At 28.5% G+C, this 20,315-nt stretch overlaps 1 protein-coding gene and 2 long non-coding RNA genes across 18 annotated transcripts in view; 1 reads left to right on the top strand and 2 right to left on the bottom strand.

Annotated features, from left to right (window-relative positions):
- The window catches only part of LOC111622165 (NAD kinase-like), a 69,059-nt gene extending 67,625 nt beyond the window's left edge, over positions 1–1,434 (top strand). For 11 of the 14 annotated variants that reach the window (XM_023364506.1, XM_023364505.1, XM_023364512.1 and 8 more), the window contains exons 11-12: positions 324–528; positions 604–1,434. In XM_023364506.1, coding sequence (XP_023220274.1) covers positions 324–528 — 205 coding nt within the window. In that variant the 3' untranslated portion in view covers positions 604–1,434. Of the gene's footprint in view, positions 1–323; positions 529–603 lie in introns of those variants that run through there. The other 3 variants (XR_002756207.1, XM_023364514.1, XM_023364507.1) reach the window with 3 other exon arrangements.
- A 2,752-nt stretch (positions 1,435–4,186) lies between these two features.
- Positions 4,187–6,673, bottom strand: LOC111622170. The gene is made up of 3 exons (XR_002756211.1): positions 6,576–6,673; positions 5,021–5,064; positions 4,187–4,904 (listed from the first exon to the last, which is right to left on the bottom strand). It is a non-coding gene; the product is annotated as an uncharacterized LOC111622170 (long non-coding RNA).
- Positions 6,674–7,253: 580 nt separating this feature from the next.
- Positions 7,254–19,420, bottom strand: LOC111622169. 3 transcript variants are annotated; one of them, XR_002756209.1, is made up of 3 exons: positions 19,332–19,420; positions 14,608–14,711; positions 7,254–7,568 (listed from the first exon to the last, which is right to left on the bottom strand). It is a non-coding gene; the product is annotated as an uncharacterized LOC111622169 (long non-coding RNA). The 3 variants fall into 3 exon arrangements; XR_002756210.1 differs by having other exon boundaries at positions 14,632–14,711; XR_002756208.1 differs by lacking the exon at positions 19,332–19,420 and having other exon boundaries at positions 14,608–14,739.
- Positions 19,421–20,315: the final 895 nt, after the last annotated feature.

Genomic DNA, 20,315 nt, shown 5'->3' with positions numbered 1-20,315 from the left:
TTATATTTAAGTTGCAACTATTACTTTGACTGAACCTTATTTTATTTTACTTAATTATAAAACTGCATGTTCTTTGTTTGTGTTGTCTTTGTCTGCTCTTCTAAACTTTGCTTATGTGATGGTTTTTGTATATTTTTGTTTAATTTATTATTGTATTTAATGATGTTTAATAAGATTAAAAGCAAATGATAAAAAACATTTTTGAAATAATTTTATAAATATAATGATTAAAGTTAAAAGTTAAAACAACAAATACATTTAATATATCAAAGCAAACTTTTTTGTTGAGCTGTAATATTTACTTTTTGTATTTCAAAATGTAGTTTAAGAGTGACCACTTCTATATATCCTGTTCCTTCCATATGTGCTCAGGATCAGATCAGCGATTGGTTTGATAGCTTAGCTGAATGTCTACACTGGAATGTTCGCAAAAAACAAAGACAATTTGACGAGTATTCTGATCTAGTTCACAGCTCTAGTAATGACACTATTGATTCCCTTGACAGACATGGTCAGATAGATAGCTAGGTATGTTTAAATGTTTCTAGTGCCAATCTGATATTGCTACGTGTGTTCTTATTTGTTTTTCTTTTTAATATTTAGAAAATTATATAAAAAGCAATTTTAAGGACTTAAAGTGCCTTTGAAGCTTAATATCCAAGTGGAAATAAAATCTTTAATACTCTTTGTAAGGAAAATTCAAAATGTCGGGTCCATTCTAGAAATCTCTGCCAAACTACAACACAGATGATGGAACTCGAGCAGACCGAATTATCATTGCTAGTGGCAATGGGCAGAATCTTTTGATATCATATATGTTCTTGAAAATAACAAGAACTACTTGCCACAGCTTGAAAATATTGATTGCTACAGCTGATGTGAGGTTACTTAATATATATTATATTATGTATAGATATATACATACAATATATAAATGTGTGTATATGGATTTATCAATCCTTAACAAACTCATATGAAATGTAATATAGTGATAAATTATTTATTGTTCTATTTAAGAACATATAATAAAATGTTCTGTTTTATTTTGTTAAGAAAAAGATATTGCAGAAAGTATACTTAATATAAATTTAAAAATCAAAAGAAAAAAAAAAGAAAAACTTCACCATATTACATATTTTTAATTATAAAATGGACTGTCAAAGCAAAAGTACAGGGCTGAAGATTACTGTGATTTGTTGAAACAATTAAGAAGCTTGTTGATGTTGTTAATTTACTATGTATATCTGAACAAATAATTCCAATGTAATCATTTTATATGTTGTTGTTGTATGTGGATGATAATCATTTAAAGTCTAAATCAGTGAATTAAACATTATTTACAAGTATACATTCCTGGCTTAGAAACAGTTTCCTATTTTGTATATAGATTTTCTTGCAAATGTTTCGATAGAAATAAATATATTGTTTATATAAGTTTTTGTTTCATAAAATTATTGAATCTCTGTTAAGTAACACAAGTCATCTCTAAAAAGTTTCATTTTAAATTTCTTTATGTTGAAACAAATTATTGCATTATATAGTCACTATTAATTTTATTTAACAAAATCATCAAGTAATGAAATTTAAGTGAAACATAGGTTGTCCAAAATTAAATTCATGCAGAAAAGTTTTGATGTTTGTTTAAAATATTTGACAATTTATAAATACAGCCAGATCTCAGAACATCAGCCACTGACAAACATAAAAAATATGTATTGTTTGGAGGTTATTTTGTACTCATTTCTCTCCAAAAACAAAAATTCCCTGATAAAATGGCTGACACATGGCCATTATTGGAAGTTCAATTAATTCACAGTAAGTATGACAACATATTACTCAAAGAGTATCTTAATAACAAACAATATTTCTGATTTTGTAGTTGTATCTTTCCTTAATTGTAATCTTAAGCAAGCATTAATTTTCTGGATATATCAATAAAATGTTCTATATATATACTGTAAATTAATCATATATTTTCTGTCAAAACAAACAAATGGTAAAGGGTAAAAAATATTAAAAAACATTTTACTCAATCTCAATATAAATAATAATCACATAATTATTAAACAAATTAAAATGAAATATAATCTTAATCATGTAAGTATTTCTTAAGATACTATTTTTAGAAACTAATAAATTTAAAGATATTTTTTTATATTGAATGCAGAAAAAATTTCAGATAAAGTATCAAGAAATTCACTTTTCCTTTTTTAAAAACATTTCAGATTTTAATATATTTTAGAATACATGCAAGGTAGATTCAAAAGTTTCTTTTATTTCTATGGCATATTAAAATACAAGACGAAATTATCAAGTTGTATGAAACATATTATAATAATTTTGTTTTATAAATTAAAATGAAATAATCCATCATGCTTGCATTTTCTTAATATGTTTCTGGAGATTTATTTGTTACATGGAAAATCTATTAATATTTATAATATAATAGTGAATTGAATATAATTACCGTCTACACCAGGGATGCCCAACCTGCGGCCCACTGCATCCTTAATTTTTTTACGTATATTTATTTTGGTAAAGTATGTCGTAAAAATTATTCTTGTTTCGCTGGATACACTTTGAAGTCATAATGGCGTAATTGGTCTTAGAAATCTGTTTTATCTAGAGAATTGTTATGTATATGGGGTAGTACTGTACATACTGTTGTAAACAATTCTTTTCGTGCATGAAAATCCTCAAAACTGCTGAAAGAAGTAGGTTGAGTAATTCCCATTTAATTAACATTCTTAGAATAAAGACTAGCACGGTAAAAGCAAATATTGACAATATTATAAAAGGAAGGCAATGTCAAAAATTGCATTGAATTTATTTTTATTTTGTGTGAGTATAATTTCTTTATTTTACTGTCAGTAATACAGTATTTTTGTAGTTATATATATTTGTTTCTAAAATATGTGTGTGTGAGACAGAGAGGATGTTTGTTCGCTATACATCCCTAGACTGTTCGAACAATTGCTACGAAACTCAGTAGTTACGTTCAAACGCTTCTAACTTACATCATGCCGCACATCCCACCCCAGAATATCGATTGGATTTCTTTCTATAAATCAATTAATTTTTATTCGCATCCGATTTTCTGAGTTACACGTAACACCATCTATTGGCAAAAATATTACATAATAATAAACTAAATATAATTCATACAAAAATAAATATATATTATATTAACTAAATTATTCAGATATTTGGCCACTCTCTCCCGATTATGTGAATCAGCGAGAAGATACCACTAGTTTTGCAAATTTTTGCACTTTTCGAATGCTTATATTGTAGCAACCGCTTTATACAAAATCTTGAAATTTTGCACACTACCTAAGAAAATAATTTTCCTTCGAACGAGACGAGATATTCGAAATTACCATAGGTGTTTGGGGGCAGAAAAATCGACCCCCGAAAATCGGAAACTCCAATTCCTGTATATGTTGTCTGCTAGTGACTTTTTAGTAGCCGTCAAGGTCACTACCGTGACTCCTGATATAAGACACTAGATTATTGGTTAAAATTTCATCCGTTATTATTAAATACAGAACGTCCTCAATATATGCCATACTTAATCGTGAACGAAATGGTGTACATCGAATATCAATTTCACGCCGAAATAATATTAATATATTACGTGACATTATGCAAATGTCATAACAAAGTGACAGCCGGATGTTTGAGCGATTAAGACTTCAGTCTACTGCTCTGACATCGAAGAACCCAGGGCGATCTCTACCTGATGTGTCAAGTCCCGTTCTATACAGTCCGGCAGCCCACATTGTGGATCTTCAGAAACCAAAAACGGGTAAGATTAAGACAGTTCTCGATAATCAAAACCAGCTGTCATGTTGCAAGTGTGATGAAATATAGGATAAACACGAAGATAAAACACATTCTGCACCACGCTCGAGTCTGACTCGAGCAAGTCCCATAGCGTTACGAAAAATCGGTCTTTTAGGCCCTCCTGGAAATTTTTTTTTCAATTTTTGGAATGTTTTTTAGGTCTCCAAATTTTTTCAAAATTTTTTTCCCGCGCGAAAAAATTTTATCGCGATTTTAATTTACCTTTAATGACGCACGATTCACGCTTTATTGCTTTTTAATTGTTTTTTAATGGGACTTTTTTATCAAATTTAATTAATCGTTCTAAAGTTGTAGTGCACAGATTTGACTTCGGTAAAGTTAAAGCTAGTTTCTGATATCAATAACGCTACTAAGAAAAAACTCTGTTAATTTTAGGGAAATTTCAGGTGTGTTCAGAGGGTTAACACGGTAGAAGATTGACTACCGAAAAACCTTTATAATACGGCCGAACGAAAATTAAGTCTCGACACAGAGGATAAACAGACTGAGCTAGGGGGAAACGACCATTCTTTCTCCTTGAATTTCTGGCTTTTTAAAGGATCTCTCCCCTAAATTCTTAATGTGATCGCTTGTGTTAATATATGTGTTAATATATACAAAATTTAATTTTTGAAAAACGTTTTTTAAAAAATAGAAAATTTAATATTTTAAAATTATATGTAAATGCACCATCTTACCCCACCGATGGGGTAAGATTGGGATATTATTTTTATATACAAGAAAGACAAATTAAAATGGTTAAACTCGTTTTCTTCAATATTGGCACAAGAACAGTGTGCCCATTTATCACAACAGCTACATTTAGTCCAACTCTCTGTAAATACAGAGTATAACCCTCCACAATAGGGGCATTCTGTTTCATTTGTCTTTTGTTTCTTGTTAGGACCACCCTTGCTGAAGGATCCTGTCTATTTGTAGTCTCTGCAGCAAAAAAGTCTGCCTCCGAAAATACTTCCAAATTCATAGGCCATATTCATGGTTAACCTGGGGCTAGACGGGTATCCCATCTTGCCCCCAACGTACACTTTCCATACTGACTACAAACACAGGTAAACTTCATTTCAAAACTAAACAATTACAGTCTTAAAGATTACTTCAAATATCATAATATCTTCACCTAAAAGGTAATGTAAAAGTTCACAATGATACTTACTTTGTAGAAACTTTTTAGCAGGCGTAAAATTAGATGAAGTAGTGCTGAAACATGAAAAAAGGTATTTTACTTCCAAACAAAGAGAGCGATTTGGACGTTCTCTCGCTCCATGATCCCTTTCGAGGTAGACATTTAGTTTCCCAAATAATAACTAGATAAAACGACATTAACCACAAATAAACAGATGTCCCCGTCTTACCCCATCTTCCCCTATGTGTATTTATAGAAGAATATACAGAATAATAAAGAAATTCTGTTTAATTTTTAATCCAAATTTAAAGTATCCGGAAGGAAATTATTATTCATTATTGTGGCAATTTTGAATAATTTTGTTTCTATTTTTCACATTCCTACAAAAATTTTATTTAATTAATTAATAAAAATCAAATGAATGGATAGACCAAATTTTTGTTAATTTGTGAACTGATCTTAAGTTCCTATTTGGCAATGTAAAACTTTCTATATGATTTTATTCCTGAACTACTTGTAAATAGAACTTTTATAACAATGAAAAAAATTTCAGACTATGATTGAATTTCGCATATTTTGCGTCAATTGGTTGGCTTGTATACAGCAACGTGACATGTGAACAATCTGCCGAAGAGGAATCTGTAAAGGAGACTATCCCCTACTTAATTAAGGCAGTGACACAAATTTACAAACGTGAAGAAACTCCGGAAAATTCACGCGGCCAGTCAGTTGGCGAGTCACATACCCACGACCAGTGTTAAGTGGTTTTATGCAGTCGGGAACTGGTGGGCAATAATGTTAAATCCTTTTTTTTTAATTTTCATCCAGTACAAATTTTTAATATTCTAGTACTATATGCACCTGTGTTCTATCATTTATGGTGATTTAGTAAAAATCGCTCACACAATATTATGGAAAATCCCTTTTGAAATAATGTCCTTTTTGCTGGCATAATTGTGGGTTGTGTTGAAATGAACAAAATTTTGATACTTTGACTGAATGTAATTCCGAGATCAAACTGTTGACCAATCCCGTAAAATTTAATAATAGTGTGCTACAGTCTTTGCTTGTTCTTCAAGGACACCACGAGTCCATAAACATTGGATCTCAGGCATAGCTGATATATAGAATCCATCCATTATTGAATGCTCAGACGTAGTCTAATAATTAAATTTCTATCATATTTATAGTTGATCTATACCAAATGAATGATTTGAATAAAACATTCAAAACTATGCAAAATGTATAGCTTGTTTCTTACTTTATAAATGTATGTAATTTTGTAATTTTTGGAGTATTGTAAACTTTTTAATGTGTGGCCTAAGCACAGGATCTTTTTGATCTGTTTCTATTATATCCATTACAGACTATCATGCATGCGATTGGATCAACTAAAACGAAAGGAAGACTACTATACCCCATGTGGTGTAATTTCAACCGAGACTGGCAATATCGATAAGTAGATACCCATTACACAGCATTTAACTGACATTACATTACATATCACTAACTTCTTAGTTTTCTGTAAATGCATATTTTAATGAAATCTTAACATTTCTTAAATCATAAAACTCATTCAACAAACCTCAATTCAAAAACAAAGCTTCAATAATTGTTATTTTCTGTAGAGTATGAAATTCGACATCATTCCTATCGATTTTTGAAGAAAGATTTATCGTCCATGATTCTTGAGATGACAGTTCAGAGCCCGCTTTCGACTAAATTTGGCACCACATACATCACATTGGTGAGACTTTTCACCTGTGTGAAACTTGATATGCTTGTTTAAAGCAGATTTGTCATAAAATGTTCGAGAACAGAGTTTACATTCAAAAGGTCTTTCTCCAGTGTGAGTCCGAAGATGTATTATTAAACACTCTTTTCTTCTAAAACTGCGATTACAATTTTCACAGACATAAGGAGTTTCTCCTGAATGAATCCTGGAATGTCTCTGTAAATCTGACATACGAGTGAAAGTTTGACGACAGACGAAGCAGACAAATGGCTTTTCCTCTGAAAGAGTTGTTTTATGTATGTTTAAATAGTGTCTGGAAGAAAATTCTTCTTCATAGCTTTCATATTCATACTTATTCATTATTGAATAATTGGATTCAACTAAATTTCAATGAAAATAAATATTACACATATTAATATATGTACCTATAAATCAGCATTAAATGTAAAAAAAATTAATAATTTATATGCTAAAATTAATTTAATTTCCTAGATATTTCACCCAGAACTTAACTGGATATTTTATTCATCTTTATAAAAAATATTTTCATTCTATAAACAATTTACTTGCTATTATAACTTAATACTAAAATTATTAGTATTTCTCAATTCGCGATTATAGATGTCTTCTAGTTGATGGCTGCAGTTTCTTTCTAAATCCTATGGTGGTTGTCCATTTTCTCTACTTCTAACTGTGGCATTATTTACATTATTGATTTCTGACTGCATTTTCTTCATTCTTGTTTGATCACCATTTAATGGAAACAATAGAATCTACTACTTAATTTTACAATATCTTGAAACATTAAATCCTACATGATTTTACATTCAAAATACAAGAAATCTGCAAAGATAAAATATAGGACATACAGTTTATATTGATAATTGAGAATTATTTCTTATATTATTAGCATAAAAAACAATGAACACATTGAAATGTTATAAAAAAAAAAGTAAAAATAGCAATACACAAGATAAATTGTATTTGATAATAATAGAAAAACAAAAATATTTTTTCAGTTTTATTCTGAATATTCTAGGCTATTTAAAAGTTGTTAATTTTTTTTTGTAAGAGTCATGATTAATATGTCTTTTAATGTTTTTTTACCAACTCATGTAAGAAAATCAATCTTTTCTTTAGAAGTCTAAAAGTAACTTGTAAATCTATGCATTATTTCTTAAACCTAATATTTTATAATTTCCATTTTACAAGAAATAGAGAATAGCTAGTACTGTACAAGAATCAAAGAGAATAGTCATTGGAGTATCAGCAATAACAAAGTTTTCCAAACAATAATTTTTATTTTTTAATGTGGCTAATAAAAGCCACATTAAAAAATATTAAGATCTTCAGATAAACTTGCTGACATTATTCTAATTAGTTCCAAAGATTTCTTTTAAATTCTAATTATTTATTCAATTTATGGTGAAAAACATTGCCTCAATCTAAGTCATGTATTCAAGAAATTTTTTTGATGGTCTGGTTCAGATGTGTTGGGTCTCAATCTCTCATCAGATGTCTATCCTATTACGAATTCATGACGGAATGTTAGCAAACTCTATTATTATTATTTGCAAAATAAAAACCTTTATAAAGAAATGATAAACGTTTCCACTTAATCTACAGTTAAAAATTAAGACGTTGCCTTAAATATGCATGAATTTTCTGGATATATCAATAAAATATTCTATAATACTGTATAGGAGGAGGAAAAATATTAAAAGCATTAAACTCAATCTCAATACAAAATAATATTCACATGATTATTAAACAAATNATACATTTCTATAAATTAAATATATATTAAAATTTCTAATCATTTCTGATTAATATTGGATTGCCAGAAAGTTTGTTTTTCATCTTTCTATTTATATGTTTAAAATCTTTTTGGTCAACCTAATCGTTTTCGAGATATAGAAAAGTATTATTATTCAAAGATTCATAATAATAATATAGGAAATCCTCAGGTTATGCATGTAATGCATAATCTGAGGATTGCCTATAAACAGAAATAGTATTGTGAATTTCCATTTTCCATACATTTTTTTTTTCTTTAAAGATAGTTTCACCTCATGGAAAGTTTTTGAGCAATGACAAATATGGTTTCATGTTTGTTTCAGCATTCTGCAGAGGATGCGTTTGTTAAATTGTGTGATATTCTATGCCAAAGAAAGAAAGAAAGATATCTCTATTATTATTTCTAGATATCAAAGGCATATTTGACAATGCATTGGTGGTCCTCAATTTTAAAACTTATCAGAGCTATCAAAGTACCACATAGTATTTTCTATTTGCTCAAGGATTTATTAAAAGACAGAAAAGCTGAGCTTAAATTGAGCTTTGTTAAAAAAAATCCTGCTTCTTAAATAAAGGCTATCTTCAAAGCTTAGTTTCTGGATCACTACTCTAAAATGTTATTATAAACAACTTGCTAATTAAATTATCAGACTACTTCTGAACACACAATGCAAACCTGGATAAGTAGCAACACTTGGAATGGATGAAGCATCCTATCAGAGATAGCTAAACTGGATCATGGATAGAGGTAGAAATATATGATGATCATATCTGTGGTTTATTTTGTTGCGAGATGGTTGTACCCTTGGCTAATCCTGTAATTTTAAAATTATTTTAATATCATTATAGAAATAAAATATTGTCAATTGTTGTAACAGAAAGTAAGAAAAAAATATCAAATCATTATAAAAAGCATCATTTTTTATTTTGAGTAATATACAAAATTTGATGTACTGTATTGTGGATAATACAGAATGTCTATAATTAAAGTATAATACTTTATGTCACTCTGGAGACAAAACTGTTAAAGAAAGATTGATAAAATTTTGTAGGTGCATTTTTATTGACATGAGAAAACTATGGACAGTATTTCAAACATAGTTATAATTTTTACCACTAGGGATTTATAATAGTGCCACTGTTGTTGCAACATCAGAGAAACTGTTCAACATGCTTTCTGTCACTCAGTCACATATTGCAATTGAGTTATCAAATTAGAAACAGCCAAGTGCAATATGTCAGGAATAACAAAATTCCCTTCTCTTTCAATTTACTTTTTTAGTTCTGATAAATCTGCAAATCCACCTGTACAAAGTCACTTTTCAAATAGTCCTATAACCAGAAGTTACAAGGTGGAAGATCAGGTGGCAAAGTGCTTTCGAAAAGACTGACTGTCACCCCCTTCATTGCCAAATGTCTTCAGTACCATAACTAGCAGATGCAAATATGCACAAGCTCAGGGCCTAGGACAAAGGGGAGCCTGAAATGGGGTATAAGAATGATCAGTTGTTATATTTTTATTTTCAAATTTAAATTATGCTGCCATGGAAGTTGATTCTGTAATGTTTTTGGTTAAAATTAAAAAATAATTGACTATTTTCATTGCATTTGTTTTTTTATAATTTTTCCAAAAATAAAGGCGGAGCCAAATATAAAAACTTGTATAGGGCACATGAAATAACATTTCATGTGTCCTGTTACAGCACTGAATTTGTTCGACCATCTCTCATAATGATTTTAGAGTGGGGTCTTCCATAGAATGTTTCAGTAACATCATGTTTATCTGTTGTAGTTCAGAGATGACAAAAGTTTGCAGCATGTCTTTATAATGCTGTTATTGTATGATGCTGCTGCAACAGTGACACTATTATAGACCCTATAGTGGCAAAAATTGCAACTATTTTTGAAACTATCCAAAGTTTTTCCATGTTGAGATAAAAGTGCATACAAAATTTCATCAATCTCTAACAGTTTTGTCTCCACAGTGGTCTAAAATGGTTTAATTATAGACACCGAGTAAAACAAATCTCATTTTTCAAACAGTTTTCAAAAGCAGATGTTTTTAATGTAAAATTTAAACTTTTAGAATTTAATGTTTTTTATGGGATTNTTTACAAGAAATAGAGAATAGCTAGTACTGTACAAGAATCAAAGAGAATAGTCATTGGAGTATCAGCAATAACAAAGTTTTCCAAACAATAATTTTTATTTTTTAATGTGGCTAATAAAAGCCACATTAAAAAATATTAAGATCTTCAGATAAACTTGCTGACATTATTCTAATTAGTTCCAAAGATTTCTTTTAAATTCTAATTATTTATTCAATTTATGGTGAAAAACATTGCCTCAATCTAAGTCATGTATTCAAGAAATTTTTTTGATGGTCTGGTTCAGATGTGTTGGGTCTCAATCTCTCATCAGATGTCTATCCTATTACGAATTCATGACGGAATGTTAGCAAACTCTATTATTATTATTTGCAAAATAAAAACCTTTATAAAGAAATGATAAACGTTTCCACTTAATCTACAGTTAAAAATTAAGACGTTGCCTTAAATATGCATGAATTTTCTGGATATATCAATAAAATATTCTATAATACTGTATAGGAGGAGGAAAAATATTAAAAGCATTAAACTCAATCTCAATACAAAATAATATTCACATGATTATTAAACAAATTTAAAATTTAATATAATCTTAATCATGTAAGTATTTCTTAAGATGCTAGTTTTAGGAAATGATAAGAATAAATTTAAAGATATTTTTTATATTGAATACAGAAAAAATATCAAAATTTCAGATAAAATATCAAGAAATATGTAAGTTTTCCCTGTTTTTTAAAAAAAATTGAATTTTAATAGAATTTAGAATACATAGATTCAAAGATACTTTTATCTTAACAAATTAATTAAATCATATCTGTATTGCAAAGTTGAAATCAAACCTACGTTAAAGAAATCAAATATGTATATATCCTAATGATAAATAAAAATATTTTTAAACAGAAAATTGGCATCCACATAAAAATACAATTAAGTTCAAAATTAAGAGTATAACAATTAATTATAAAAACAATCTTATATAAAAATGTGCCTAAAATTTAATAATATATAAATGAAATTTTATTTTTAATAGTTTGAAATCTGTATTGTATTTTTACTTTTGTTTTAATTACTATACAGTAATTAAAGGTTTAAACTCCCAAAACACCCATGTGCATGATCTTCGTCTTAGATATTTTAGTTTCTAACACTAAATATGAACTACACTTTCTAATTTTGGCATATGATCTCTAAACTCACCAGAATAAAAATATATATTACAAATTATTATGTAAAGTAAAAATGAAAATATTTAAATTATATTACATCAAATCTGGAAATACAAGGTCTGTTCAAAAAGTATCGGACCTTATTTTTTTCCGCGTAAACCAATGATGCGAGAGAGGCCTCCTTCGGTGGAGTTGTGGAGNGTCCAATAAGGTGGCATATTTGATAACCCCATACCATGTTTGTCCCAACAATGCTGGGTTGAAGAATGTCACTATATAAAATAATATGCATTATACTATTGAATATTTTTTAATTTTTGGGTTTGTGCTAATAGTAAAAATATCTTGACATTTAAAATCCTTTGTATTAACTTTCAATAAAAAAATACCATGAGTATTCAATAAGTAATGTTTCCATATTTATATACAATGTCAGTGTAAAAACTGAAACCAAAACTAAAACAAAATTTATTTTTAATTTAATATACATCATTCTTTACATAATCTTTATATGTGTAGATTCACCAATATTTAGCAAAGTTGTTCAGATTGTTCTTGGAATTTGAAATATTTATATTTTTATACTTAAAAAATAATAATACTCTTTCATAAAACATATATTACAAAGTTAAAAAGTAATTAAAATTATGATTTTCTCTCATCTGAAGACTATGTTATTTCATAAATAAGTCAACTATTTTAATAATTTTATATTTATAATAGCTTATAAATTTTATATGCTTGAAATTTATAAAAATAAGTTAAAACTGTAATGTTATTAATATTTTCCAATTTACTGAAATTTAAAATTTTATTAGTGGATGAAATTACAATAAGGCATCTGAAAATAAGCATTTTAAGTTATTGAGATGGTTGTTTCTCATAAGACAGATTAAAATTTATTATTTCAGTAAGGAACCAAATTTATATGCAAACATTCTAAGGCTAATAAATATTCAGTCAGCAGAAATATTACAAATTTCAAATATTCTTGTACTTTAATATTCCTAATGCTCAAATAATTTTTGAAAATATGGAAATCATATAACAGAAACAAATGCATTTTTAAAATCTTCAAAACAGTAGTCTCTAAAATGAATAATTCTTAGGCTGAACAAGGTAATGAATGATAATCAGATATTATCTGAAAGCAGCCAAATAAAAAGATATTTCTGATATATAATATATAAAACATTTCACAAATTTAAGGTACCTGCACAATAAAAATATTTGTTTTGATGGACTATAAACTTAAATTTATTTATTTTTGTTTTTTAAAGCACTTTTGGTCNTTCCAGCAATGGCAGGAACGCTGGGAGAAGTGTATACATTACCAAGGAGACTACTTTGAAGGGGATTAGGGTTTTGTACATCAAAATCAATAAATTTATTTTTGCCGACCAAAGGTCCGATACTTTTTGAACAGACCTTGTATATACGTTTTGTGAAATATGCAAAGATTTGCATAATTCTTGAAATTGACAGTTGATGTGCCAATTTCAGAAATATGGAAATATTCATACCAAATTCATGAAATCAGTACACATGTCAAGTGATGTTAGCACAAAATTGTGGTAAATTTATGAGATTATGTATTTTAAACAGCTTTAATTTTGTTTCAAATTAGCATTTCATTTTGTATACCATTGTGTTTTGGAGTTTCTAATGTGTTTTGAAGTATTTGTTGTGAGTATTTAATTTTTTATTATATATGCTTAAGCTCTACTCTAACATTTAATGTAATATGAAAATAACTCACAAGATAATAGGAAGTATAAAATATCATTAAGAAAATACTAAAATAAATATTTTCCTATTCTATGTGTGTGAAATTCAATGAGTGAAACAAAAATTGATATTGCAAGATGTAAAATGGCATTTCACAAAATAGACTAACTTTGGATTGTCTATTTTGTGAAATAAGTAGAAAATTTTCCCAATTCATGAAATTGTAGCTGATTTGCTAATTTCATGCATAACACAAATTTTTGACTATTTCAGGAAATGAGCAACGTTCCTGAATTCAGTATAATACAAGCTAATAGCTATGATATGAAGTAAACCATTTGATATATTATTCATCCTATTTCTCAGTACTGAGAATTCTAAGTTATTTCATTTGTTTCTTTAACTTATTAGTCACTATAAGCAAACATTCAATTAAAAACCAAACTAAAAAGACACATTTTGTAAACTGTTTTACTATAATGTCTCATTTCCTTGAAAATGTTATTTTTTTTTCTGAACATAATCTTTTTTTAAATTATGAGTAAATCTTAAATAGATGGGAACTGAATATACTGTTGTACAGGTAGTCAATTTTGTGTTTAAAAAATATTTAATTAATTTATTTAAACAATATCCTAAAATGCATATCTAATAATTTAATTTTGTAATGAATACTTTGCTGTAAGTTTCACTACAAAATTAATTATTATAAAGCAATAATATAAGCTACGTCAAAGTGTGTTCAAAAGTGAAATGAAATTAATAGGAAATTTATTTCACTGTTGATAAGAAAACATTATTTGATTTCATTTGATATCTGAAACAGTTAAAAATATTTCAATTTTTTTTGCTTTTGTTTTTCTATAATGCATATAATTTATGAGATAATCAAAAATTATAATCTCTTATCTTCTGTATTGAATCAATTCAGGATCTAGAATAATAGATAAGTAATTCTTTAATTTATTATCCAAAATATAAAAAGAATATTTAAAATTAAAAAACAATTTATATTATTATTGTAAAAGTGAACTATTGGATAATTATTAATTGATGAATGCATTTTTCAGAGAGTATTATTACAACAGATCACAATAGTTCAACTACTCTGTTGCGAAATAAAGATTTTTGATCTTGTTCCAAGAATGTAGTTCTTGTAAAATTGGCTTTGCTTCCAGTCAAATCACCTATCAAAATGATAAAAATACACAAATGTAATAGTTACTAACAAAAGCATANGATTGGATTTCTTTCTATAAATCAATTAATTTTTATTCGCATCCGATTTTCTGAGTTACACGTAACACCATCTATTGGCAAAAATATTACATAATAATAAACTAAATATAATTCATACAAAAATAAATATATATTATATTAACTAAATTATTCAGATATTTGGCCACTCTCTCCCGATTATGTGAATCAGCGAGAAGATACCACTAGTTTTGCAAATTTTTGCACTTTTCGAATGCTTATATTGTAGCAACCGCTTTATACAAAATCTTGAAATTTTGCACACTACCTAAGAAAATAATTTTCCTTCGAACGAGACGAGATATTCGAAATTACCATAGGTGTTTGGGGGCAGAAAAATCGACCCCCGAAAATCGGAAACTCCAATTCCTGTATATGTTGTCTGCTAGTGACTTTTTAGTAGCCGTCAAGGTCACTACCGTGACTCCTGATATAAGACACTAGATTATTGGTTAAAATTTCATCCGTTATTATTAAATACAGAACGTCCTCAATATATGCCATACTTAATCGTGAACGAAATGGTGTACATCGAATATCAATTTCACGCCGAAATAATATTAATATATTACGTGACATTATGCAAATGTCATAACAAAGTGACAGCCGGATGTTTGAGCGATTAAGACTTCAGTCTACTGCTCTGACATCGAAGAACCCAGGGCGATCTCTACCTGATGTGTCAAGTCCCGTTCTATACAGTCCGGCAGCCCACATTGTGGATCTTCAGAAACCAAAAACGGGTAAGATTAAGACAGTTCTCGATAATCAAAACCAGCTGTCATGTTGCAAGTGTGATGAAATATAGGATAAACACGAAGATAAAACACATTCTGCACCACGCTCGAGTCTGACTCGAGCAAGTCCCATAGCGTTACGAAAAATCGGTCTTTTAGGCCCTCCTGGAAATTTTTTTTTCAATTTTTGGAATGTTTTTTAGGTCTCCAAATTTTTTCAAAATTTTTTTCCCGCGCGAAAAAATTTTATCGCGATTTTAATTTACCTTTAATGACGCACGATTCACGCTTTATTGCTTTTTAATTGTTTTTTAATGGGACTTTTTTATCAAATTTAATTAATCGTTCTAAAGTTGTAGTGCACAGATTTGACTTCGGTAAAGTTAAAGCTAGTTTCTGATATCAATAACGCTACTAAGAAAAAACTCTGTTAATTTTAGGGAAATTTCAGGTGTGTTCAGAGGGTTAACACGGTAGAAGATTGACTACCGAAAAACCTTTATAATACGGCCGAACGAAAATTAAGTCTCGACACAGAGGATAAACAGACTGAGCTAGGGGGAAACGACCATTCTTTCTCCTTGAATTTCTGGCTTTTTAAAGGATCTCTCCCCTAAATTCTTAATGTGATCGCTTGTGTTAATATATGTGTTAATATATACAAAATTTAATTTTTGAAAAACGTTTTTTAAAAAATAGAAAATTTAATATTTTAAAATTATATGTAAATGCACCATCTTACCCCACCGATGGGGTAAGATTGGGATATTATTTTTATATACAAGAAAGACAAATTAAAATGGTTAAACTCGTTTTCTTCAATATTGGCACAAGAACAGTGTGCCCATTTATCACAACAGCTACATTTAGTCCAACTCTCTGTAAATACAGAGTATAACCCTCCACAATAGGGGCATTCTGTTTCATTTGTCTTTTGTTTCTTGTTAGGACCACCCTTGCTGAAGGATCCTGTCTATTTGTAGTCTCTGCAGCAAAAAAGTCTGCCTCCGAAAATACTTCCAAATTCATAGGCCATATTCATGGTTGTACTTGCATTGTTTGCTGAAAGCCCTCAAAAGGGTATATGACAACTGTCATGGAGACCAATATTAGCCAAAGGAGCGTTCACTGCATACTTAAGACCAATAAGTGGCTACCTGTATAAAATACAAATGCGGCATCACATGACACGATTCAGACCAATAGCTTATGTTCTGCAAGTGACCACAAAACATGCAAAAGCACACCAAAATTTCTCTGCCAGCATTCTCTTCTCTGACAGGGCAACTTTTTATATACATGGTCAATCATCACAATATGCAGTATTAGAGTATCATCAACCCCATTGCTTCATAAAACTCCAGGGAAGTGGGATGATCAACATGTGCAACATTCATCCCATTTTCAGTAAACAGAGCCTATCAGTTGACATGTACAGGGAAATGCTGAAGAACACTATGACACTACTGGTGAAGAAAACTAGCACACAGTACTAAAAATCAGGCTAAAACATGTAAAAACTTACTGTAGCAATTTTTTCTTCTGTATTAAATAATCATTGTCAGGCTGAAATCATTCAAAAATAGAACAGAACATAATGAAATGACACATTGTTCTGTTCTATTTTCAATTTTTCATGTTAAATAAGATATCATACATTAATGCTAAATTGTTTTTAAACATAATTTTAAATATTTCTACAAGTATCAGCAATAAATCTCTGTGTATTTATGCTACTGTATATGTAATACAAAGAAAAATGTATAATCTATATATAAAACATAAAATAAACTATTCACATATTATATTCATTTATTACTTTTAATAATTTCAACTATCAGATAAGTTCTTAAATCATATACTGTATTTAAAAACTCAAATAATCAAAGCAAGTATTAGATTCAAATAAAAAATCAAATATTTTGTGACAAGTTTCATAACATTGCAGCCCAGCCCACTGTGACAATGTTACAATAAATAATTGCTTAGGCATTTAAAATCACAATATATGCACTTAAATGCTTTACTTTTGTCTGAAAGCAAATCTATCATGTTACACTTTTTAGGTGGGGGAGATAAACATGCACAAATGGCATAAGAAATTTAAAAACTATGATGTCACAAAACAACAATCCACAAAACCTTTTTTTACAACAGTGTTGTGTCCTATAACAATCTTCACAAATGTTTTCGACCTCCATTGAGGTCTGCTTCAGGTGGTGACTAAACGGTGTCTCCTCTTGACCGTTGGAACAATGACGCCCAAAATGTAAATAATTGCACGTATTGCATTTCATCCCTCCGCTTGTAAAAAATGTTGTAAAAAAAAAAAAAAAAAAAGGTTTTGTGGATTGTTGTTACTCAATGCAGTGTTAAGATTAGTAGTTGTTTTCTGTCACAAAACATGTATTAAAATAATGTTTATGAGGTGGTAAACAATCAAGTCACTTTAAAATAAAATTACATGTTCAATAAAATTTTATAACTTTTTATGCTATCTAATTGATCATTTACAAAATGCTTGAGGATGGCTAGGTTAACCTAGTTTCCTTCATCCTATAGTTACACCACAAGGCTAGTCATATATTTTTGTTCATACCCCTGTACAATGATGAGAAATAAATAAACACTCTTATAAATTATTAAATAGTTATAGATTTTGTACCGAAATTGAAAGTAATGTTTCATTCCCAAATGATATCATAAACACTCCTAAAGTTTACTTTAGTGCAACTATAACTTTTTTGGCTCATTTTGGCACTTCATGTTGCACTAATGTAAGAATGATTCAACATCAGAAATCTTTTTATTATTTTTTTTTTAGCAGAAAATAATTTATAGCATATATTACAATAAAACTTTTTCTGGATCCAAATTTCTGTACAGTACACTTTCTTAGCAATTCAGCACTAGTAATTTCTATTGGTTGGTTGTTTGAGCACCCATATCAATGTTGAATCAAACTTGATATAACAGAATATTTTCTGTGTACAATCCAAATGTGAAAGTTTGACTACATTACTTACAATAAATTATCTTTCTCATATTTAATTAAACATTATATTAAAATTTAACATTATTAAATTAATAAATATAACATTTACAATAATTTTGAGAATTTAAAAATGAAAGATTTATGTGACATCAAAAAACATATTAGTTTGTAGAACTTGATATAAAATGAATCCAAATTTAATTAAATAAATGGTCTAAGTCAAAAGATTTGAATTTTGCATGATCATCTATAATTGGATGAAAGTGATATTTCTCACATGAATTGTACTGTACATATACAAAAAACATTAACTGCACAGAGAGCAGAAACAGACTATAAAATCATTTGAAAAATAGCACTAGCACCCATATAAACAAGATATATACTTTATAAGCAATTATTTAGTCAAATCTGCAAAATATAAAAATCATAAATGCATATGTAATATGTATAAACAGACAACCTTACTTTGATCTACTTGGACCTATATTGTGTTTACATTGATGTTAATTAAACATATTTAAAAACATGCACATGCACACAAATCTGGCCCTTAATTTTTACATATATCTAAAATGCTTAAACATGCAATAAATAATTTATCTACTAAAACTAGAAATGTCATAGAACTGTTAAATTGCAAAAATAAAGATAAATTTAGTAATATTAAATGAAGCCTGGGTAATGCTTTATTTTTCTTTGCACAGATTAAATGTACTACAGTATTATATTTAAATAATTCAAAAATGAATACCATAAATATTATATTTTATAGCTAAAACTCATGAATAAGATAAAGTTGAGATTAATGTAATTACAGTTTCACTTTTCGGAGTTGCTAATGAAATTACTGAAAAGACCAAACAGAATACGAAAATTCCGCCTATAAATAACCACGTGACACAAAGGTGCCATATTAACTACTAATCAGTGTTGCCAACTTTTTAAATGTTAAAGTGTTATTAGCGAATAAATACCACTTTTGATTTTAATTTAAGAATAGGAAAATAACTTAGTACTAGTAATAAGGAACTAATATCCCTAAAATATATTGGGTTTATTAAATCTATACACCAAATTTGGCATTTTCAATGAAAATAAAAATACAGATATTAGAATTTATATTGTGTATGTTTATAGATCTCCTGTCATTCATCGGTATATTCAGAGTGGAGAAGTTCGAATTTGCAGACCAGATCTGCTGTACATAGTTCATTGTACATATCATCATCATCATTTTCATCTGTACATATTCATCGTCATTCATTTTTTTATTTATTCATACATATAATTCTTTTCGTGATTATTTCAAAATTTATAAAATTCTGCATTTCGGCAATCATCATTTAAAAAATCCAACTTATGACACTTCTAACACCGATTGTGACTTATATCTACTGGACTGACATTATGAAACCGGACATACCAAATGTATTTTGCACCAATCTGAGAGACATCCTGGCTCAAAACAAGAATTGAATTGAATAACATATTATGACATAACGATTATGGACATACCAATTGTGACTAACGGATAAAGACACACCGATTGTGAACACACTCGAGTAACGGATGATGACATCCATATTTGTGACAAACTGACTGTATGCAATGTACAGATCACTGATTAACTATAAACGCTTATCAATAAATTTATTTTTCATTGTTTCCATTATGAAAGTAATTGACTGTATAATTAACAAAATAATAAGATAAATAAAAATAGAATTTTTATAATATTTACATTGTCTCTTCATTGTTTAGAAGCTATTTTATTTGACAATATTATTCAATTAATTTAC

Source organism: Centruroides sculpturatus, unplaced genomic scaffold (genome assembly GCF_000671375.1).
Source record: "Centruroides sculpturatus isolate CEXI.00-Female unplaced genomic scaffold, Cexi_2.0 scaffold306, whole genome shotgun sequence".
In the NCBI taxonomy this organism is placed as follows: domain Eukaryota; kingdom Metazoa; phylum Arthropoda; class Arachnida; order Scorpiones; family Buthidae; genus Centruroides; species Centruroides sculpturatus.
The sequence above is the reverse complement of the archived record's forward strand: the minus strand, read 5'-3'. Positions and strand labels throughout refer to the sequence as shown.